Here is a 24,718-nt window from a genome sequence, read left to right on the forward strand (position 1 = left end):
GTGGAAAGCAGAAAGAAAAATCATTGTTTTGGAAGGTCTTCCTTAAACGTTAGATTCATTTTTCATTAATCATTTCTTCTCTTAGCAGATTAAGCTGAAATAAAGAGCATTTTTAAAGGTTGCGAGCTGAATGTTGACATGACACAAGTTACTCGCGGCCTGTTTTAACACTACATTTAAATTCTTTATCGAAACCAAAAATGTGTGACAAGAGAGAGCTGATAAATCTCACTCTGGTAAAAGACGCCACAAGGGGAAGGAAGGGCGTGATTTCAGCGCTAGTAAGGAAGCCACTGAGGATACAAAGTTGAAGAGTTTGAATTCTGAATTCATCATTCCATAAAAATAGGCCAAAATTAAATGTCAGCCTTTCGGAGAAGCACAGTCATACACCATAAACATAAAGCCCAGTGAAATGTGAAGCAGACAGAAGTTATTGTTTTAACCTAAGAGCTCAGGAGGAGAAATCCCACAAGTAAGCGTTTTAGGGTCTCCCCTCAAAGAGTTTGGGAAAGACAATCTTCACTAATTCAACAGTTATCTTATCTTGGCATGCCCCTCAAGGCTTTCTGTCATCTTCTAGATCACTTAGATTATCTACAGTAGAGAGGTCTTTTTACAGCTTCAGACACATGCCCCAGCTTGCCACATTCATACAGGAATGACAGGAATAACAGAGGAGGAGACACAATTTCACCATTACTTTCTGAGGCTGTGTTGCATTGTGGTATATTAAAACCATTTTTGTGGAAAAGGTTCACTTCTCAGTTTTAGTAAGATGGAAAAATAATGTGGCCACGAAATGAAAAAGTCAGTCGGATTTACACCTTGTTCAGTAAAATACTTTAGCAACTATTAAAATGCAACCACTGATCTCAAATTACGGCGGCAGCTGGATACCAAACTGCCTGCAAAGAGGCTTTCAACCGAAACTCGATTAACCTGAAAAAGACTCCGCATTACACACGAGAAAGAGGAAGAGTTCTCTCCTGTATGAAAGGCAGCATCTGCACTTCTGGACACAGCAACCACCTGCTTTAACCTCACAACCTCCGGACTCACAGTTCCCTGGAAAGTGGACAGACTCCAACCACACTCCAGCTGAGACATGCAACAAAGGCTCCTCTCTCCTTTTGTTCTGACTCATTTCAAGGGCTTTGATGTGAAGGCAAAATAGATGGTTTTATTAACAACATGTGTCAGCAAGAGAAGGCGTGTGTGTTGATGCATTTGTGCATTTATCTCATTTAAGCCACATCTGTCTTCTTGCTTCTGCAAGTGTTCCCAGACAGATCTTAATATGTCAGAGGGTGAAAAAAAAAAACAACAACAAAAAAAACCAAAACCTATCCTGCTGAATATGCAAGTCTGGGCATCGGCTACAGAGGCCTGAGGTTCCTCATTGAAAGGTGTATCAACTGTGAGCAACACCTTTTCTCCACCGCAGGCTGAGTTTCCAGGACATTCTCACAGACAGGGTGAATTTGGATATGATGGTTCAGCGCTCCAGGCTAAGAAATAAAAACCTTAAACTGCAAATTGACTTTAAAGAGGTTTGCTGGGGGTAAATAAATCTCACTAAATTCCACCAATATATTCCTTTAGGGTCGCAGACACCCATTACTATTACTCCACAACTTAAGTATCTGGGAATTACTGCACTGAAGCACATTTTCCAACCTTCACACGTGACACTTTATAGAGAGCCAGACCCAGCACACTCACACGGATGACATTTCTAAGGTGTTTCGTTATTAAAATTCTCAGTAAAGAGTTCAGACTTGTAGCCAGTGGTATGTTAACATTTTCGCAGGGTGCAAATCGACTATAAAAATCCTGGTTCTCTCTTGTCTCCGTTTTCCAAAACAAACCCAACATTAAACATGAATCCTTTCGCTAAATGTGCAACATCACTCAGAAGGATTCAGGGACAGCCATTCACCAACATCACCTTCGACAGTTGCAATTAAACAATTTGCTCCCGTAACCTCTTGCAGTAAAAGTACATTTTTAAACAGCTGTGAAAACTGCAGCTGTCTCTTTTATGACCGAACAGCAGCAATCAGTTATCCGAGTACAGAAAGTAAAAGAGCATTCCTGAGAGTTCAGCTTCCCTTCTCACTTCCTGCTCAATTCCGGGTGTTTTATGATCTTTAGAGTACACCAATGTAATAACATGAATGTAGAGCTGGTTAAATGTACTCGTCACACACCACGTTTACCCTTTAAGCAGCATTTTTCTTAAAGTTGACAGAACCCTTACTGCCTTTAAGGGAGAAAAAGGCAGACTGCTACTACACCTGCAGAAGCATGAAGAAACTGAAGCCAAATTCAAGAACGTTCTTTAATCAAGTTGGTTTTTATTGGATTGCAAGTGACAGTTTTCCACTAATGGCAGCTGGATTCATTTGCTTTACGCAGAGAAACGAGTCCTAAGGTTAATGAACATATCGCTTTCACTTGTTAAAATGGCATTTCCTCCATGCAGCTGTAAAGATCCAAAGTATAGTCAGGAGTCAGCAAAAAGTTGTAAGTGCTCTACACATTTTATTCCCCCATATTTTCCTGCGCTTTAATATTAAAACTTAAATGGCAAAGAAAAAATATCAGTTTTGCTTTCCCAAGTAAGTATTTTGTTTATGAAAGCAGGAATTACTGAATACTACATACATAATGACAACATACTGTCATGTAAAAAAAAAAAAAAAAAAAACATGACAGTAACCCACCATGTACTTTTGTGTACACCATGAAAGTACACCACATGATTCAGCAGCTTATAAACCACCAGTAGCAGCTACTGTTTATGACTTTCACAAGTCTCTCAAAAGGTTAGGTCTCACTCTTTTTTTAAAACAACACTTAAAGTTTGAAATGCATAAATAAATATTCTCAATCTGGTTGAGATTTGGACTTTGGGACAACGTATCACCTTGATTCTTTCTTTGTGAACTGTTTTGTTGGGATCATTGTCCAGTTTTGGCAAAGTTTTAGCTATCTGACAGTCTTATATACAGGAGTTCACGGTTGACTCATTGTCAGGGTCCAGGTCCTGTGGCTGTAAAACAAGCCTAAATCATCACCGTCCCACCACCGTGATTAAAACCCCTCATACAAGCCCTTTTTAAATGACCAGAACACCTTTACTGTTTGTGCAAGAGACACAATTCAAAAGGTTTTGGAAAGAAGAGAAGATGAGCTTTAGGGGAAATACAAACAGTGTAACCAACTCATTTAGCAGAGTAACAATAGGTTGTACAACTTGGTTTTAAGTGTATTTCAGTCAAAGTATGTTGCAAAAAGGGAGAAAAAAAAAAAAAGAACTTACACAGTATTTCTCTGCAATGCAATAATTTAGGTAAGAGTAGTGCAAGATGCCTTTAAACTATCTCAGTAGTTCCTGTAAACGAAACAGCAACTTTGTGGCTAAGCAGATAGGGAGCCTCTATCATTGACACACATGACTTCATGCATATGCAAAGGCTCACCACACGCACCAGTTCTGCAATTAACTCACTGTACGTGTCAGAGAATGATGTATGGGTTGTGAGGAGTGCAAGAGTTGTAAATTAAAAAAAGCTAACATTTATGTGCAAATCCCACTTCCTCTTTACAGTTTCATGAACGATCAACTATAATTAAATTATGATGGGTTTTGTGCATTTCTAACCATGGCATGAGAGCAACAGACCAACTTGTTGCTTTGCAGTTCCTTTTTCAGTTCCTTGAGTGACTTCTCTTTACATCTCTAAATTGTGACTCATTTTAGGTTTAACAGGGCAAGGACCAGATAAAGAAAAAGAGAAACAGGGCATTTTTATTTTTATGCATGCTTCACACCTCGTGAAGATTGCCTCTACATTGATATATAGTCATATGTGTGAATTTGCGAATAGGCGCAACCACAGACAAAAAAGGAAATATGTCATCCTGGTCTGTATGCATCTATTGGGCCTGTACTGGATGTGGAAGGTGAACCAAAAACAAAAAGTCCTAATTATCACAACACACAAGTACTCACTACATCGAGGGGTTGAGTTACTGTATTGCTGCCAAGCAATGTAACTGAATAACCATAAGCTAAAATATTTACAAGCCTTCGTCCAGGTTGAATACTGGACAAGTATTCGGATTCTGATTGATTCTGAATCCAATACTCCACGTCAAAGTTTCAATTAATCAGATGACAGGGCAGCAGTAGTAACGCCAATTTTAAACTGATATAGATAAACAAGCCTTTTCTGCTTCAAATCGCTTTTCTTTGTCACATTTAAATGACCTGATAGGACCCTACTAGATTTTTAATGAGGATATTTATTACACTGCAACATGAATGTTTCTCCAAAAGTTGATTCTGTTCATCTGGACGTAGCGTTTTCAGTGGGAGAAACGTTTCGTCACTCATTCAAGTGACTTCTTCAGTCTCAGCTGACTGCAGGTTTCCCCAATCTTATCAACAGTACATTTGCATAATGACTGAAACCAGCCTACTGAAGGAAAAATGGACTGGGAGGTCAGTTCCTTCATCATGATTATGCAAATTCTCATGACCATTGATCAAAGACCACTGATCAATTCCTTCAGTGGGCTACGTCCAGATGAACAGAATCAACCTTTGGAGATTTACTTACCTGGATGATTGAGAATGCATCAAGCCGTTTTAAACATGAATGTTTATGACACACACAGAGTCTACTGATGGCCTTACTTTGAGCAAACTCTAGAGTTCCGTGCTAATGCTAATGCATGTGAGATGGATATCTTTTAATGTGCATTAAAAGATATCCATCACAAATTACTGACCAATCTTCAAATGACCAGAACCCCCCCCCCCCCACTATTGATCGCATGAGGGCACACATGGAATAGTAGCAATGAAGTAGGCAAACTTGCAGATTTGCACAATGATGAAGCGATGACTGCTGGTCTGACAAAAGATAGAGATTATGAAATCCATTTTGCCTTACATCATACCCACTAGACTTTTTTTTTTTTAAATTTACACAACCTTTACATTTCTTCTTGTGTGTACAAATGTGTATGCGTGTGTGTGTGTGTGTGTGTGTGTGTCTCAGACTGTCTCCAGTGTCAATGCAAGACAACAATAGCAAAATAGCAGGGCTGTGTCGTGCCCTAATTTCCTTTTCATCCATGCTACGTCACAGCTAGAGGAAGACCCCCAGCCCCCACTGTGCTGTGCTGTGCTGCAGTAGAAACACGCACACACCCATTTACTGTATGCATACAAATCTTCTGCAAGCAGAAATGTGCCTCTAATAGGAAACACACACGATGTACAGCATGCACAGTTAGAATATAACTGCACGCATGCACACGTAACCATATCATCTTTGTTCTTATGCGACATATGCAGAGGAAAGAGTGAAACGCCTCTCTTTTCTGTCCCCATGTTTTACTTACACTTTTCCACACAATTCTTTTTCTACTCTGTTTCACCAAGCCAGAGGCTCCTCTATAGACACTTTTTCAAAAAAAAAAAATAAGGTCATGTTAGCTTTTAAACAGTGTGAAACACAACCGCACCCCCCACCTCCTTTCCTCCTTACGTACTGGTTCTTTCATTTGCCTCCCAGCACAAACTCTTCTTTTGCTCTGGATGTTAAAAAGAAGAAGAAAGAAAGAAAGGTTCAGTCGTGCCATAATTGAGAATTAGTTATGGTGTGGTGTGCACTTGTGTGTGCGTATAACCCTCATCCATCAGAATAGTTGACAGCTGAACTACTGAATAACCGCCATTACCCCTGTTGTTACTAACCAAAAACACAGTGGGTGGCTACGGAAAAAAGAAAGACAGAAGGTAACGTGAGAAGAAGAATGAAGCCTTTTTTCACTCACAGATTTTGCCTTTAAGAACACCTCTCTTTACAGCGCAACTGCGTGTTTACACTTAAACACACCAAGTCAGCGCAATGGCGCCAAAGTGTGTGATTTTACATAGTGTGCCGGTGTTAAAGAACCAGAGGGGTGTGGCAGCAAATGCAACAGCATCACGGTGGGAGCTGAATTGGCTCTGTCACTACATGGACTGCTGGCTAAAAGGCTTTTTATACAGAACAGCAACATGGAGTAGAAGCATAATATTCCCGCCATTAACAGACGGTCTCAGAGCTCCAGGGAACTCCTGCTTCTTCTTCTTCTTCTTCTTCTTCTGTGGGACATTTACACACTCACTTAGCCAGCAGCCTATTTGTGAGGTTGCCAACGACAGTTAAAGGTCAATTTGAAGTCAGAGTAAATGCTTGAAAAGAAAGCCATTATCAAGATGGCCCTAATGGGTGGAAGGCCTGTTTTTAACCAGTAACAGACAGCATGCAGCTAAGCACACATGCCTGAACAATATGCTTGTGCTTTTAGTTAGCCTTTAATATATGCACACACTATATTTTTGCAGCCAGGAAGCATTACAGGTTTACTACAACATGTTCGTGTAGCTGTAATTCTTAGGGAGTAAATTTACTTTAATAAAGTTTAGGCATCAACTATTTCTTCTACAGACCCAGCTCTGGCATTGTTTTACTGGCTAAAGCTGGTCTACACATCATAACAATCACAGTTAAAATACGGTGGCCATCAAAAATTTTACTATTCAGCCATTTCTGTCCAAACTACAACAGAGACAGGGGTCCTTGTAAAGCCATAGCTACACCAACTTATGCAGATGCCCGAACTTTCCTTACACTCCAACAAAATTTAAGAATTTTCAGTTACTCAGTGATTGAAAATCACATGAAAATCAATCATCACTGGTCCCAAGAGAAAAGTGTTCACAAAAAGAGGTATATGGCGATGTCACTAGCAGACTGCCGTGATCACCTGTAGTTTGCATTGGGGACAATGCAAATTCATGCAATTCATCTGTAAGCAGTCACCAACTACTTGTAGAGTGGAAGCAGGAAGTGTGAAAACCAGAAACCAAGACTATTTTTTTCCAAAGTAAAAGCTTCATCTTTTCAAGTCTGTTAGTGGCAGCAATTAGGCACAAGTTAGATTTTGAAGACAAACACTCTCCATTTCTGGCTAGCAGCACACTTTTTCCAAGCTTCAGTACTGCTCGGCAAGTAGAGTGTTTGCTGATGAATCTCTATCATCCACAAAAACAATCTGCTACCAACAAAATCAATCATCAGGAGGTTTTTGGTGTAGCACCCTATTTACACCCAGGTTCACCCAGCGAGAGCCCTCACCCACTCGACAAATTTCACTTGTGACCATTGGTGGGCAGGGAGTCGATGACTGATCCCCAGGATTATGTGACTGAGGTCTAACACAAAGAGAAAGTTGGGATAGTACCTACAAGAAAAACAACCTGTGGGGCTTGGGCCCAAAAAAAAAAAAAAAATCAAACCAAAACACACATTAGTGGCTAATCTACAAAGACTACGGCCAAATTGTTTAAAAACTGGTCACAATTGAGCTCCGAGACTCCAAACTGGAATATAATTACAGGCTGAAGCATTGTTTAAATAACTGAAACATAAACAGCAGTTATGACTGTGAAGCAATATTGGGTAAAAATGGTGAATTGTTGGGGTGGTCATGTTAGGTTCAATACAGGTCCTTTGTCTTTAACTGTTTACAATAATTACAGTTTTCTCATTATGTGTCTTGGACAGGTTCAAAAAACAACTAGACCTTTTAGCTTATCACAATAACCAAGATAAGGCTATTACAAATCAAAACACTTGCATATTATGTTTTCAATCAATAGTGTTAATACCAGAACTAAATCACTGAGTTATATTTACACATTTAAGATGTAAAACAAAAAAATGATCAAGTATCACAACAGATGATAGAAGTCACAACCTTGAACCTTGAGACACACTTTTAGCTCAAAAAATGGCAAAAATCACGTGTTGCTGTCATGCAAGCGTCTGAACGCACTGCCTCGTTTCCTTCGGAGCTGCAGTGAACGCTTAGCTGGTAATTACGATTTGCTTGGCTGATTGAGCCGTGTCATGTTAGAGGTGGAGCAGAGAGCCAAACATTTCTACAGCCTCAGTAATAACAAGCTAGGTCGACCCTAAAATGACATCTGGCTAACACACGCAATCGTGTCAACATCTGCGTGTGCGCACACATGGGCATCTGCTCGTGCGCATGTTCATCTCACGTCCCACATTTGTGCACGCTTCAAAACTACTTATTCAAGTGAGGGTTTGTGGCTGTCAGAGTCTATACTAAAACACAGTTTGTGTGCGTTTGCATGGCTTTGGTCTGAATGTGTCTACATCTGTAATTGCTACAAAAGCCAGTCTATTACCCTCAAACAGGATGGAGCTGCTGTTAATTTGCAACAGTGGCGATGGCACCTCTGCAAGCAACATTCTTTTTTGGTAAATAATATGATGACTATGTGATGAGCAATTACATATCAACTGTGGAGACTCTGTAAAAAAGTAAAAAGAATTTGGGAAGAATAATAAAAAATAAATGCAGAAAAAAAAAAAAAATGCATAGACCGATCGTTCAGACATTGTCCTTCCAGTCCAGTGATAAGCTTTGCTGTTTTGTTATGCTCTACCTCTGCTTTATTAATGTGGAAGTTTATTGACTAGGGCAAAAAAAGAAAAAGAAAATACAGTGAAATCCCCCCCACTATGTTTATATGTTTGGGGGAATAAAGCCAGTTCTTACAGGAAATGCTTAACAAGGCTTCAAATATGAATGCTGCTGCAAAAGAAGGTATAAAGTCTAAAACATGAGTGTGTCACTAAATTTGGAGCAGAGGAAGGTATATAAAACCGCCACAGTTTCTGTTTGGTCACCCAAAATTAGCATCACCAACATTGTGTCACCAAAGGTGACATATGGTCATAAGCACACTTTTAGTTTGCAAGTAGTCAGAAAGTCCTTTCTACAGAGCATCACAACCTGCCAGTCAGATTGACCTTTGACATGGAGGATACCGTGGGCATGGTAGCATACAAATGGACTGTGCAGAAAGGTGATTTCATGATACAGAAGGCAAAACAGTCTTGCTTCACTGTAACTGCTGTCAAAGTTAAAAGAAACAGAACCTTGACAAAAACATTAAGGAAACTCCTCTGACCCACATGTTTAACTCACCGGTCTCATCATATGACGAACCCTCTACTCAACTGAAAATCAAAAAGTGACAGGAACAGGCATATTTTACAGTAAGCCCGAGGTTAAACCTGTCATAATAAAAACACAAGTGAAAGCTGTCAGGCTACCCCAGGCAGACAGCAGCAAACTGTAACCAGCTAAACCTTAGGGGCTTCCCGGGACAGTCACACATCCCCTCACTGTTTACAGAAAAGCAGAGGAGGTGGAGGTGTGTGCGCAGACAGTTACTTATGTAACTGCAAAGAGGACTCCGACATGCTGTTAGATATTACAGACCTGTTGCAACGGATTCAAAAGCACATGACGCAGCACAGCACAGGTATAAAAAGATTAACTCAAAAAATTTGCTGACTTGCTCTTTATTTGCCAGCACCCTGCTACAATGGCACAGAACATGCAACAACATCTCCCTCTCTCATCCCGGCCTTAGTGAATCAGGTCACGCCGTCTGATTTCTGGATCCCACATAAGGACAAAAGCAGAATTGTCTTCGTAGCCGCACATCAGCTGACCAGCGCTTTGTCGTGAAAGAGAATTGGGCTAGTTTGCTGTTAAAAAGGTATATTTAGCAGAGTGGAACATCGGCCCTTTGCAGGTTCTGTCCTATCTGAAGAGTGTAAATAATAAACTACTTTGAACAAAGAAGTACTACCAAGCTTCATCCCTGTTTGTGGCTTGCTGACTGCAAGGATCACTCTGTGCTGCAACAGCTAGGCCAAGTAATCCAAACAATTTACCTAACAGAGCAAGAAGGTCCATCATGATGTCTTTTGTGGTGTTAAGTTGTAGCCAAGAATTTTTGACAATTTATCAATGACCAACTTCAGAGACCGGTTCGACTCGGCTCACACCAACAAACGGGCAATGGATATACTGTTTGTGCACTCTGGCCCTCTCTTTAATGAGCAATGAGAATCTTCCCCATGGAAGACACGTTGGACAAACATGCCATCTTTGTGCTGCATCAACAGTTCTTCAGCAACATCTCCCAGGAGGAAACAGACCTCTGTTTCAGTCTCCAAGTGACACAACTTCCAATTTGGTCATGCACAAAAGCAGCCGTAGCATGCCTGAGTTCCTCTTAACTGGTAATTCAATAACTAGGGTTCATTCCCCAGAGGAATTTGGAAGACTTTTTCCAGTGCCATCATAACAGATTTTGGTAAACACATTACTACTGGTCATCCTAGCATCAGCTCACCACTGAATATGTTGTTAAATACAATATTCTATTAAACTTTAGCCAAAGAGATGATTTCACATATGCTTAAACAAAATTTCTGAGTCACTTTAAAAGTACTTAACTCATCTCTCTGGTATTATCCAGTCCTGGAGTGCCAGTCATAGTTTCATTCTAATTATTTCTGGAAACCAGAATCATGGTCAAATACTGCCTGTATTGTGAAAATTGTTAATGCTCAACAACAGCCAGTTTAATTTCCCATCACACGATCCTTTCAACTACAATTCTTTGAGCTGTACAAATGAAATTACCCTTTATCTTTGTCATTATACCGCTGCTATAGCAACATTGGTAAAGGTTTGACCTCCAAACTACAACTTTTATCAGTTCATTAGTCAAAACAGAAACGGAGAGTAGACATGTAGTGGCATCAACCTTGGCAAATTTGAATCTGGATGTCTTGCTCTTGTGCTCAACGACTTAATAAAGAATATATATTTGTATTTAATCGACAACCAAAACATTTGACAGAACTCATTTTAACTGGCATTTGTAGATGTGATAGGTAAACTTGGATTGGGAGCTAAATATCCATGAAAATTTCAAAAACATCCACCCAAAAGCTTTAAATTTAATGGACGGTTTTGAACTCACCCATCTCGCGCCATCAAGTAGTTTTTTTTGAGTCTTCTCTGTCTTGTAGTTCATACTTTTTCCTTCCTGTTGTCCCTTTCCTTCTATTTATCTGCAGGGATCTCTGGCTCCAGGTAACCAAGCTACTCTGTGTTTATTGTTTGTTGTTGCTCATTACTTTTCTTTCTTTTCTTTCCCCACACCTCAAACAGTCCTGGCTGTCTCCACATGGTTGTCATGCATAACAGCAGCAGAGAACACTGGCTTTTCTCTGTAATGCTTCAAGGTCTTAATCTTACTTTGCTTTGACACTATTTTCACACGAAAGCAATGTGACTTATTTCAAAGCATTTTGAACATGATTTTGTTGATAATTTATTATTAGTAGTATTATTACAGAACAATTTTAGCACTGTATCCTCCTGAGAACCGAGGAAAAAAGAATCTTCCCATTAAACCTTTTTTGTGATTTCCTTCCTTTTTGGAGCTAAAAGAGTTAACCCAAATACAGGAGATATCAATGGAAAGCCCAGGATGTCCTCTATGTCAGCGGTCCCCAACCTTTTTTGCGCCACGGACCGGTTTATGCACGACAATATTTTCACGGACCGGTCTTTAAGGTGTCGCGGATAAATACAACAAAATAAAACTAGTACCGGTACGGAAAAAAAGATTTATTCATAACACACGTGAAAAGACCCAGGAAAACCGAGTTAACAATAAAAACGATAACAGAATAACGCTGAAAACCGATAAAAACCCTGAAAACCATAAATTTCACACCTGAGCCTCAACTCTCGCGGCCCGGTACCAAACGACTCACGGACCGGTACCGGTCTGAGGCCCGGGGGTTGGGGACCGCTGCTCTATGTAGTACATCAGGACTTAATAGGGTACCTCAAATAAGACAAAAGATAAATGACCTCCTCAACATGTCTTGAAGTTCTCTAGAGGCCTGGTAATGAACCAATCATTGATTCAGGTGTGTTGACCCAGGATGATATCTAAAACCTGCAGGACACCGGCCCTCGAGGCCTGGAGTTCGACACCCCTGCACTAAACAGTATTTTTGCACCAACAAGGGGATTCCCAAAGAGCTACTGGGAAACTGGCATAACACAGCACGTTGTTTAATGTGTCCTTAAAAAGAATTGAGGAAACAAGCGGAGGACAAAAGAAGAAGGGGCAGGTCTAAATATATACACATCTATAGCAGATGAGCGGCATCTGAAAATCGTGTCTTACGAACCAGTGGTCTTTGATTTTTTTTTCCTATCAATCACAGATTGGCCTCCCCAGAGGCCTCACCTCAGTGTGGGATCATCTCAACAGAGAAGAGAGCAAAATTCAGCCAACATCCAAAGATGAGCTTTGAATTTCCTTCAAGATGCTTGGAGAACTATTCATGAAGACGACTGAAAGAAATTACAACAAATGTTACCTAAGAGAGTTCAGGCTGTGCTAACGAATTAAATTTGATCTTACCTGACATTGACTGTACATCACTGTATGCAAGCAAACTACACAGACTAAAAACAGCTGCTAACTGTCAATTTTAGTATAGTTGAACCATGACATCACAAATTCTGAATGTGTTCATTTGTTAAAGTTTATGCCAGAATACGATTTCATGCTGGTCAGAGCAGACATTTGGACCAGCCTCTAGAACATACCACAGTAATACTGACCACCGAATCTTCCTTCCTTACTGCACGTCATTTTGAGCCCTGCCCATCATGAACTTTACATCAATGCAGATTTAAAAGGCGCAATAAAAAGTTAGACTTGAATACTGACAGGACTATTAAAGACACAGTAAGTCTTTAATGGCACTTGTTTATCTTTGCACATGCTGATGAAAACTGTGTAGGCACAAGAATGAACTTTACACTAGCGAAGCAGGAAGTGCTGTCACAGCCTCTGAGGTGCTCGTGACTCCCTACCAAAAGTGAAAGCCTTGGATTTCATATTTTTTGCATGGAAAAAACTATTAGTTTAGTCTTTCTGGGGAGGTGGGATTATGCTTATCCTTAGCTGAACCGTGGTTCACTGAAGTAAAGTTACGCATAAAAGTTACACATTAATGTTTTGTTTAAGCAGTCATGGTTCACCCAGTGTTATGTGATAGGAACTGCCCTGATTAGGCTGATAAGATTAACATTTGAATGTTGGACATTTGTTGTTATTCAAATCATTTCTTCTTGCTTTTGAAGAATAAACATTAGATAAACCTTGCCGTTAAATGTATACACTGGCACAAATTTTCCGACCTTCTTTGTCGTACACGTCATGCATTAATGTTTGCTTTTTCCTCATTATTTCTCTTGTAAATATGTGTGAGAGCCACTGAGTCAATTTCCGTGCATGCATAAACACACTTGGCCTGTAATGCTGATCGTGACTCCAAGTTTGACCTTTAGAGAAACACAAATATTTTACCACCACACCTAAAAGTCATATTCCATTCAATCCCACTCTGATTTGTATGCCTCTCTAAAATAAAAATTTTAATTTAAAATAAAGGCTTTTGTTTTTAGATTAAAGGACAATGTTTTTAGCATATCACAGCCTCAAATCCCATCAGATGAACAGCAGCAGATATCAATGTGAATGAAACACAGTGCACACCCCCTCTCTCACTCTAAACGCCTCACAATGTACGCTAATGGGAACAAATGTGCTGACAACATGAGAGGACACTATGCACTGTGATCAGTCAAATTCACCCGCCTAGCCTCTCAGCATGCCTTATCAGAAACACACACACACAAAGCAGAGTGTAACCCTTTCACATGAATCCAATGAAACTGAGACTTTCACACCTGGAGGCTTCTCACCTCTCAATCCTTGTGATTCTATCAAGCCCACATGAACCACATTTGACTGTTTTCCCCTTAATTTCAATAATTAGGGACATCACATATAACTGTCAACTGCAACCTCCTCACACACATTTTATCAGTCTCACACACTCACGCCCCTTCCAACCTCCACTTACTTTTCAAAGCCTGGATCAGAGCCTTGCTGTCTTTAATCAGCTCTTTGATGAACTTGTTGGTTTTGTCCAGCTCTAGTTCGTGAGACTTGAGTCTCTCCCTGAACTGTGGACTGTCCAGGTAGCAGTCACTGAATTCCAGGGCAGGTAATCCCATCTTCTGCACCGCCACCACCACCACCCGGCAAAAGAATAAACGATTGGGACAGCAGGAGGAAAGAGGAACGAGATGATGATGATGGAGGGAGAAAACCTGTTGTTCTGGCGCTGCTTTTGCTGTTGTAAATGATAGAAAATCCAATTACAACATGAAAACAACAGGACGGAGATGGATCCGAGAGAAATCCCTACCTACATAACCTCGTTTTTCTTTGCAAAGGAAAACACTCAGGCAGACACACAAGCAGCAGCAGTAACCCAACAAGACATCCAATTAAAATTAAATTTCAAAAGGGGGGAAAAAGACAGAGCTGAATAAGTGTCTGGAAACGGCTTTCAAAGAAAAGGTGTCCACTTGCTCAGGTAAGCCGGTGCTGCATTCCTCTCGACCGACTCATTCTGGACCGGACAGACTGAAACAGGGCCGATGAGGAGGGAGGCAGCAAAAAAAAAAAAAAACTCCGCTCGTAAATGCGGTGTCTTCCCTGGGCGGTTTTAAATGCACTGTTTTCTCCCAGCACCGCTCAGCTCAGCGCCGCAGACCGTAATCAACCTACCCCGACAAGGGTAATCCACTGATTGACGTCTGTCTAGACCAATAAGATGGCAAGGCACGACATGGAGGGCAGTTTCGACCGTTTAGGGGCGGATCGAGCGGTGAGCTGCTCCAGAGCAAAGATGGGTGGGATAAAAGAAGGAGGGTCCACTCTGACCAAGTTTCCTGAAACTGCGTTGGAAAAGTGAAGTCTCAGAATTAGATGGAAAGAGCAGCACGCAGCATATAAACAGTGAAAATATTCGCACATTACTACTTTATTAGTAATTAATTAGTAATTAATACTTAGCAGGTAGGCTTAATTTTAGAAAGTCAACATTCTACCTTTGATACTTCAACCAATATCAGCACATTACACTCTAAACAGAAGAACAAAGAAAGAAAATCACTGGAAGAAAAGTTAATAGCTCACCAAAGTCAACACACATCTAATCTCCTAAGACCTGTAAATGTATGTACTGCATTTTATCCCGGTCCACTGGACCACTTCTGAACATCACCAACCACTACCCCAGCTTTGCCATCCTACATACCTGTGGCACTAGTTTACAAGGTGTGGTACATCAGTGCAATGTAAAATAATATGCCAATAATGTATATCATTAAAGTATGATATTAAGCAACCAAGTGGTTTTCTGTTTTTGGTTTGTTCCTGTGCAATTATGTTCACTGTGTTTCATTACCAATAGATTAATAATATTAATGAAAAGGTGATGCAAGTCATCTAATTAATAATCACATTAAAAGGCTGTTTTTCTGGGGATGATGTCACTCACACTGCTTCACAAGCTGCATCAATCAGCATACTATATCATGCACTTCTGTCCCACTACAGTACAGGTGGAGGGAGGAAAGTAAAGAGATATCAGGGACACAACAGTTACCTTTAAACTGAAATGAAGAGCTGATTATTTTTTTATTAATATAAATTAGCTTGGCTTGTCCAAAAGCTCAAACACCAGAAATATTTGGTTACTATTGTATAAAATAAGGATTTCTGGAAAGCATGGAAAGCATATCTTTACATTTGAAGAAGGAAACGCTTTACCTTTTGAGTAGAAATTATTTGTCAAAATTTTCAAAGTTTCCATTGAATGGTGTGAACTTTAACCTGTGGGGTAAAAACAGTGTCAATTAGGGCTTCCCAAAAAGTAGGCCCATTCTTCAATGAAAAACTAATAACTGGGTCACATGTATGAAATATTTTTCATTCATTTTATTTCAATGAGTGGAGCATGTTTTGGCTTAAAAGCATGCTACAGGTCAAAACCTGTCAAAGCATCTTCTCGTGAATAAACGATCTGTGCATGCAGCGGCTCCGGAGTCTGGTTAGTGGGAGGAGACGGTGATGTCATTTCAACTAGAGCGGGGAATTTCTGTAGAGAGGAGAGGTACCCACCAAGGCTCCACCACCTCCATCACCTCTGGCGCCCTCTACTGGTAAGAGGCTGCATAAACAGAGAGAGGGCATTAAGTGTAAGAGCTGGGAACTCGGAGACCCTTACGACTGACCCCGTCTTATATGTATTTCTGGGAGGAGTATGCAAACTGAGTTACTGTCGTTTGCGACACGCCAATTTACTGTTAATTGCGCAGTAAAAGAGCATACCTTATTTTTTGCACTTGATAATGGGAAAAACTGACTGCAACTTTTGTATTCCACGCGTAAAACCAGCCACACCTGAGCGCACTAGTTTGCCGTTTCTGTAAATCTGGTCCATAGTTGTTTGCATCACATTAAAATAGCTGTGCTATTTTATAATATAATGTAAAAATACGCCTTTTCATCAAAAATATATAAACATATAATAGGCTGTGATAAATATGTTTCCAGATGGCTTTAAACTGGTAGTTTTAGATATGTTTTTTACACTCTATGGCTCTCTTTGATAAGAGGGGACATCCTTAATATGGTGATCTGATCTAGCTGTGAGCTCTATGGGTGGGCTGATAGATCGATAGTATCGATATTTGATGGAAAGGCGTGATTTGTTGCATTAGCTAATAATTGTGGAAAGTAAAAATTAAAGCGATTTAGCTTTCATTAAATGTGTTCAGAATTTGCAAATTAATAGTGATTTATCTTATCATGACTCACTGCTTTCTCCTACATAGGCTATTGGCTTTGGCAATACTTGCTCTGTATTTACTTGATATCAGATTGATACTGATCTACTGGCAGACCCAGTAAAGCTTGATACAACCGTTATTTGAAGAGGCCTGATGCATTTTTGCCACTGATTCCTGTCCTAAGATCTCACTTCGTGTCACTGATACATGCACACTAAGTGCATGTGGTTATTGTGTGAAAACAGCTCATATTTAGAAGTGTCACTTCCTCTGTCAGAGTAGAGCACTGCATCTGGTCGCTTGCTCATTACCCCATCTGTCACAGCCTGGTGTACACAGACATGCAATGTGCAGGAAGTCACCTGTTGTTTATGTATACATTTTAAAAATCCAGGAGGCTAGTTTAAGAACCAGAATTAACCACCACATAATGAGGTGATGCAGGAAACAGATTTTTCTTTAGGATCAGCATTTGGTCTTAATAATTCTCTGATAACGCCAAGAAAAAATAGACCAGAAAAAACTGAAGGGGAAGAAATTGTATCTGAAATGGAGAACATAGCACTTAATAAAACAACTGAAACAAATGCTTTTTAATGACAAGCCCAAGACTGCCAGGAACTCAAGAATTTAGGTGGAATTATCTAGAGAAAAAGAAAGCATGTTACAGCACTGAGCATTTCAAACCTGCCTTTCTCAAGCATCAGACACATTTTTGGGAATTTAATTTTTGGCAGAATACTTGTAGATTAATGGCACTTAATCAGCAGCATGTCAAAGATAAAAGCATATGATGACAGAGTGTCAGTTAGCCTTTAAAAACCCCATAAAATGAATTCATGCAATATGACCTGAGATGAACCCACTTTGGCTTTTTAATCTGTAACTTGTAGTGTTTTGGTTCACTCACACTGATTTTTTGTGTCAAAGCTCTGACAAACAACACTATCTGCACTCAATCTCACTGGCAGGCAAGGCTGGTGTACAAACTACAACACTAAGAAGCTAATTAGCCACATATTTGTTTCAGGAATGGAAATACTGAATTTGATATTCACCAGCTCAAACACACAAACACCCAATAAATGGTAGCGTGTAAATCTGCATTTGATAATACTTTCACTGTTCTGATACTGTGCCAATACAGAACTGAGAATGCAGGTTTAGTGAGAATGCAGTATAATGGTGCATGCTCTAAATATGCCTGTGTCAGCTCTGTGAACATGATTATAGAACAGTACACTTGATTTTTGCAGCCTGAAGCACCACCAAGGTTAACCCTATTCTGCCACCTTGTGGTTAATAGAAGCAATGAAAAAGAAGCAGTTCAATGCTGATGGAACAGGTGAGAGAAAAGTAGGTCAGATTCCTCAGTTTTTGGTTATCACTCTTTTTTTTCTGCACATTCCTGACACGGTCTTGTGTCTCGTGATTATTTGACTTCAAAGTGATGGTTTTAACCTTTAGATGCACTGCAGAGGATGAATTACGGAGAGAAAAATCCATTAGAAGAAGACAGGGACAAAGTAGTCAGTGTGAATATATCACCTAGCCTGCACACCACCACTGTTTATTCTCACATAGCTGCAGGACAGACAGTGAAGGGCTGCAAAAATAGATATTGAGATTGCCATGTCTTGGAAGCCATTTCCACCATTTTTAGAAATGTCAGCACATCACAGTGCATATCCAAATATGTCTATTTTTATAGGCTTTGGAAAATGCTTTTAATATGTCCTGCAGCATTTTGAATCATAAATTCTTATTACTCCCCCAAATTCCAAACATTAACCTTCTGTAAGAGCTAATGTGAGGCTGTCGATCATTACTGTGTTATCTTCTGGACTTACATTCCTTTTTTTATGTTTTTTCCTCTCAGAGCTGCTTCAGTGTTACTGCCAGTCAAAAATCAGCCTCATATCTTTTGGTTAACCTTTTAGGAGAGTGTGTCAGCATTTCTGTTCTTTTTCAAGATTACAGAACCGGAATTATGGAGGCACAAAACTCGACATTTCCTTCTTTCTGTTGTTTTAAAATGAATCTTTGTTTTGGATATGGAGTATTTTGTTGAAAATACAACTTTATTTTTCCTTAATGCCTCATTTAAGTACAGTATTCCTCCATTTACACCCCACATACTTTTACTGTATACATGTAATGCACTCGTATTTTTGAAACCTGAGTATTATATGTTTTGCAGGAATTTTATGGAATCCTATTTTCCTGTAATATGGGAAGCAGAACATGGAATCCAAAGGCACTGGTATTATGTTAATTCTGGGAGCTGAAGTCATTCCCTTTGTGTCTTTTATAAATGTTTATATTGTGTTGCCTACCAGTGTCTCCAGGAGGACACCACTACAAGAATGTATCAGTGCTCAGTCAGACAGGCGGCCTTGCTCATTTCTAGGGTCTGGCTTGTCCTCCTTCTCCCTCTCCAGTCGTGGATGGTAATTTTAGTCCTGACGTTAGCCTGTTAAAATGCGTCCTCTGACGTTGTTAGAAGAGGGGGTGAGGTGAGGGAGGAGTGGATGGAGTTCAAATTCATACTTAAGAAGCCCGTATAAAGTCCAGACACTTCACTGGCAGCGAAAGGAGGAAGACAGTTTGGCACGAGAGGCACCAAAAACCTTGTTTCAGTCGAGCTTCAGTTAAGAGCAAGAAAAGAGGACATGCTGGCTCAACGGGGGCACTGTCACATGACATTGTCACAGGTAGGTGACAAAGGCTAAGATGGCTTATTGTCTGTGTGGTAATATAGTTGGCTAGTAATTAGTGCTGCAGAGTTAAATAAGGATCTTCATAACAAAAAATGAAGTTAATGTTTGTCTTTCTTTGTGCTTTCTTTTTGACTATCTGGTCTGTGTGTGTACATATCTGTAACATAACTTTCCTCCCGCTTTTCGATACTGAGAAAAATGAAATATTGTGGTAGATGAGTGGTTACAGTATGTGGTACAGCGTCAGCATCAATTCCACAGTGGAACTGATGCTCTAGTTTTACCACACAGTATAACCTGCTAGTCAAAGGCCAAAACAACTTACAGTGAAGCCAATTCAAATGAAATAAGAGAAAACTTCTTGTGCAGCACATGTAGAACTATTGGAAAGTGCTTCAAAGTAAAAGAGGTGCTAGAAGCATGTAAACTAAAGGTTGTTTACTCGGACCTTTGCAGGGTCAACAGAAAGCCTCATATTTGTTTGGCTTTCATTGCCCCCCCCCCTCTTGTTTTTCAAACTTTACTTTAGCTCACCGTCATGCTCTTCATCTTTACACTGAAATAAACACTGAAATACACACAGATTCAAGCTCTCCTCCCACACATCTGTACTCTGACTCGGTCATTGGTTGGACTTTTGACGTCATTCCCACTTGCTGCTCTGTCCGAAGGTCCCCAGGCCAGTCTGGCACAAGCTCTCATATCCAGTAATCCTGTCCTCCAGATCTTGTTCTTAGGAAAAACAGACCGCCAGTGGGTAGGCCTTACATTCCTCCTTCACTTTCCCTCGCTCTCTCTCTTTTTCCCCCTCTTCTCTCTGCTTCTTCCAAGACATTCCAGATGTGGGCTAACTTGGCTCTTCAGCAGCTATACCTCCGGTTTCAAATGATAACAAAGACCAGTGTGTGTTAGAGTATCCCCACCGGCTTGGTCTGCCACTGCTGTTTCTGGACTGGATTGACTTTATCACAGCTACCGCTGCTCTGGGATCCCAAGCATCCAGGAAATAAAAACTATACTGACAGTGTGGCTTTAAAATGAGCTTGACTGTTTTTTGGAAAAGCTGTTGAAGAATCCAGGGGTAAGACCAAGAGGGCTGCCTGGGCTCTAAATTCTCATATTGATAGTCGCTGATTTGTTGACGTGTTAACATGTCTGTTAAATCCAGCTGAACGATAGATTAGTGTTAATGCTTCAGAGAGCGTGGGAAGAATGTTACGTCTCCAGTATCCCACTAGTAGAATTCAGCGTCATTTGTAAGATTATGCTGGCTAATATAAAACTTACTAAAAGGAAGTTAAACCATTACCACAAATTTCTCTCTTGGCTGTTATGTCCATGTGTTGGTTATTTTGTTGTCTAGCCTCACACTGATTTCAGGTGTAAGATTACATCACCCACCATCTGGAAATTATCTTTCCAAAAACGAATCAAAGTGATGCTCAGTTCCAAAACAAGTCCGGTCATGTTGCTGCCCCTCCTGGCCTTCATCCAGAACTGATCCCTGGATGGGTTTATCACTTCATAATAAAGTGTGTTCCTTAAAAGGCTGACAGAAAGTAACAGAGAGCTAGGCAGATGGAGAAAGTGATTAGGCGAGGGTAGGAGAGCATTTCCTGTAATCATATTATGAAGGCGACGTTGTCCTCCCCTTCCTGTTTCCTCTTGTGTCTCAGCCGCAGTCCAGGTGACGTGAACAGTGAACACGTTGGATCTTCTCTGTCGTTGCAGACACAGGGACATCACGCTGCTTCATCCATACCTCAAACTCTCTGTATGATGTCTGAGGGAGACATTACAGTGCTGCCTATTGGACCTGGGTCCCTGGACCTGTCCAAGCAGGAAGCCCAGACACTGACCAGGCTCTACTGTATGAATGGAGGCTATCACCTAAGGATTTTACCAGATGGAACCGTCAATGGTGGGAGGCAAGAAAATGACACATATGGTGAGGAAAAACACAAAAGAACTGTTTGATTTGTGATTGCTGGCTATATTTCAAAATCAGGAGCCAGAGAGTACGTGCAAGATATGAAGGGGAGGCTTTTAATTAAACAAAAGAGAATAGAAGATGTTTTGATTAAAGGCTATGAGGGTATGAGGAAAAGAGGACATGTTACCACTAAAGTAATAGTAATTAGGCTGCTGGTAAAGCTGCTTAGTGATTTGGTTTTGCAATAATAACATCTTAACCTGTGTACACGTTTGGACGGCAGGGCCTAGTTTCCCTGAAAAATACTTACTAAACTTTTATTCCGGGATATCACAGTGATATTGTTTTTACATGATTTGATCTTCCACTTTAACCTTGAAAAGAAAACCGAAAAAACAAAAAAGCAATAACGCTGTGGTGTTGCGTTGCATAATGTGTGTTGCAGACATCCTGAGGCTGAAGGCTGTGAGTGCGGGGGTGGTGGTCATCAAAGGTGAGGCGACAGGAAGGTATCTGGCTATGAACAGGAATGGACGCCTCTGTGGAGTAGTGAGTTGTGCTTTTTAATTTTTTTTCATTTTGCAATTTGACTTAAAAACTAATTTTTGATGGAAAGGCTGAACACTTACAGATTGCAACAAATGTTCACTGGTCCTGTTTGTCTTTCTATGTAACAGTTTTAAAAGCCTTTTTTACCCAAATCTTTTTTCATTAAATCACACAATTGCTCATTCATTTCTCAGCGTAAGTTTAAACTCGCTGATCGTTACAGTTTTGTAACAGGTTGTGCAAAACAACCTAGACTGCAAAACAGTGGAAAGTTTCAGTGTAATTAGCAAATTGCTGTGACTAATAATTTGTCCCTGGGATGTCTAAAATAAAACAGACAAGCTTTATTTTAGAGGGTTGTTATGTCGATTATTATTTTGGTGATTCAGTATGTTACACTATTCCTCGTTGTATCCTGCTCAGCTACTGTTTGTGAATGCCCCCATTACCTTTAACCGTATATTAGAGATATAATCAATCCTCCCCCCCTTTCATTTTCTTGCTTCAGCAAGCTGTGAACGATGAGTGTTACTTCCTGGAGAAATACGAAGAGAACCATCACAACACGTATCGTTCTCAGAAGTACAACTGGTACGTCGCCTTGAAGAGGAATGGCCAGCCCAAAGCAGGACCAGACACCCACCAGGGTCAGAAGGCCGTTTTTTTCCTGCCAAGGCCTGCAGGCAACGTGTAAAGAGATGTCAGCAGGCACTGTATATTCACTAAAAAATTTTAATGCGCATTATTAGTGTAAAATTACACTTGACAAACGATCATGAGGTCACTTAAAATCTGTTATTTCTGGTAATGGCTGAGGCAAAGACAGTCAAATGTTATTTTTTAACTCTTACTGAGCTAAATATCTCTTTTCATACTAGGAATTTAACATTTGACTGAACAGTTTATAAATGATCAATATATGGATATGTGATCATATCCAGCACAGTTTTTTCTTGTAAGTGCATAGCATATATACTTTCTCTCACTGCAGATAGAAAATATATAAAGTGATTATTTTAAACCCTGATTTGAAATACCACAGGGAGGAAAAAATATGCAATTTACATACATAAATGTATTTAGCATTACTAATGTCTGGCACAAAAAAAGAATATAATTAAAGAATAAAACCAAAAATATGGCATTGAATTCAAAATTTAAGAAAGCAAAGATATTCAAGATTTTCAGTAGCAATCTAAAAATGTCTTATATGGATAATTGAATTTCAAACAATAGATATTTAGTCTTCCGAAACAATTCCTCATTTTATAATTAATATGTCTGCTGAGGGTAATAAGAGAGTCAAGAGAGCAAAGATGATATGGTGTTACTGTGAAGCCAGAATTCTTGCTTTTAAAACAGCAGCTCGTAAATAATTTGTGTTGCTAAGAATTATTATTGTATTAATATATTGTATTTGTGTGACTGTTGGAAGGCTGACAGACCTTTAAAGCAGATGTGAAAACTTTGTCAGAGAAATGAGTGAAGCTTTTATTAAGTGTGTTTATGTACGATGTATAGCAGGTATATAACGTAAGTTTTCTTTTATTTTGTAAAATGCTTCACAGTTCAAGTAAATCCCCCCCCCCCCTTTTTTTTAATTTTGATTTAAAATCCTGTTACTGTAACATTATCCTAGATTATTATGAATATGTATTTATAAAGATTTATAATAATAACATTTAATTCTGCTCAACATTGTAACAGACATTTTCTAAATAATGTATGCTTACAATGAAGGAGTAAAAAGGTAACTTTATCACCTTTTCACAAAGTAATACATATTGTATTCACTCTATTTAAATGTATCGAATAAGCCTGTATTATTATACATGAATGAATAAATCCTATTTTTCATTTACTGTTTTCATGATAGTTATTACCTCTGCCAAGGAGCAATATGTTATTGGTGAGAGTTTGGTTGTATGCCTGTCATTCTTTCATTTTGTCTGTAAACACAAGGGGTGGGGTTGTAGCGTGGGGTCGTGTTAACAATCCATTAAAATCTGGCATGCATCCACTGAGGTCTTCAAGGTCTTCAAATGATCAAGTTATTGTTCAAAAACTGACAAAAAGCATTTTAACCTAGAAGCTATGATTCTTGCAAATGTGGTGTGTATTGATCAGCATGTACTACAGTTACACAAATAAAAAATAACAACAAATAATTACACTAAAAATGATGTCAAGTATATAAAATGTTTCAACATGGCAGATACCAAAAGCCTCCACTCTGCACTTGTTTTTACAACACCAGAAACTTCTTAAAGTGCATTTAAAAAACAAAATCAGTATATACAAAATATAATATTACTAGCAAGCTGCCTTGGTGGATGTTTGCGCTCGTGTAGTGCCTTTAGTTTTGTATTTAGTCTGTTTCTGATGTAATCTCTATGGCATTAATCCAATGTGAAAACTGGTGTTTTATTGATAAATTACACTGTTAAAGATATTTACTAGAGGCAAGTTTCTTTTTGTGAGTCAAACACAAAAAATACATTTGGCCACAAGATGGAGGCATTGTCTAAACTTCTATGTATTGTTCTTGGGTTTACACGTCCAAATCCAAGTAAAGACGACTCATGTATATAACAGGCAAAGCTAACAATTGATATAGTATATTTTTTTATATATTAGCTGTCTTATAGTATGTACAACAAATCGATGTAAATTAAACCATCTGAAAAAGCAGAAGGGAAATCATCAAGGAAAGCCATCCTAGGAGTCATTCTACTATGTAACTCTTTGTATAAATATAATTACATTTTGAAAGATTGGAATTGTATTTTTATTTCTACCTAAAATAATA

At 39.5% G+C, this 24,718-nt stretch overlaps 2 protein-coding genes across 9 annotated transcripts in view; one reads left to right on the plus strand and one right to left on the minus strand.

The window, feature by feature from the left end:
* LOC100690922 (rho GTPase-activating protein 26) overlaps nucleotides 1-14,627 on the minus strand; it is an 85,191-nt gene extending 70,564 nt beyond the window's left edge. The window contains exons 1-2 of one of the 5 annotated variants that reach the window (XM_005452582.4): nucleotides 14,441-14,627; nucleotides 13,926-14,198 (exon numbers count right to left, since the gene is read on the minus strand). In XM_005452582.4, coding sequence (XP_005452639.1) covers nucleotides 13,926-14,079 — 154 coding nt within the window. In that variant the 5' untranslated portion in view covers nucleotides 14,080-14,198; nucleotides 14,441-14,627. Of the gene's footprint in view, nucleotides 1-10,948; nucleotides 10,968-13,925; nucleotides 14,199-14,273 lie in introns of those variants that run through there. The other 4 variants (XM_005452581.4, XM_005452580.4, XM_025910730.1 and 1 more) reach the window with 4 other exon arrangements.
* Nucleotides 14,628-19,237: 4,610 nt separating this feature from the next.
* LOC100705330 (putative fibroblast growth factor 1) lies at nucleotides 19,238-23,770 on the plus strand. 4 transcript variants are annotated; one of them, XM_003446994.5, is made up of 4 exons: nucleotides 19,238-19,421; nucleotides 21,159-21,375; nucleotides 21,806-21,909; nucleotides 22,418-23,770. In XM_003446994.5, exons 1-4 carry the CDS (start codon nucleotides 19,380-19,382, stop codon nucleotides 22,601-22,603), a joined length of 549 nt encoding a protein of 182 aa, XP_003447042.2. In that variant the 5' UTR covers nucleotides 19,238-19,379; the 3' UTR covers nucleotides 22,604-23,770. The 4 variants fall into 4 exon arrangements, with proteins under 4 accessions (XP_003447042.2, XP_019219021.1, XP_005452635.1 ...); XM_019363476.2 differs by lacking the exon at nucleotides 19,238-19,421 and adding an exon at nucleotides 20,029-20,180; XM_005452578.4 differs by lacking the exon at nucleotides 19,238-19,421 and adding an exon at nucleotides 20,032-20,184.
* The last annotated feature ends 948 nt before the right edge of the window (nucleotides 23,771-24,718 follow it).

The sequence above is a fragment of the Oreochromis niloticus genome, linkage group LG10 (genome assembly GCF_001858045.2).
Source record: "Oreochromis niloticus isolate F11D_XX linkage group LG10, O_niloticus_UMD_NMBU, whole genome shotgun sequence".
NCBI lineage: Eukaryota > Metazoa > Chordata > Actinopteri > Cichliformes > Cichlidae > Oreochromis > Oreochromis niloticus.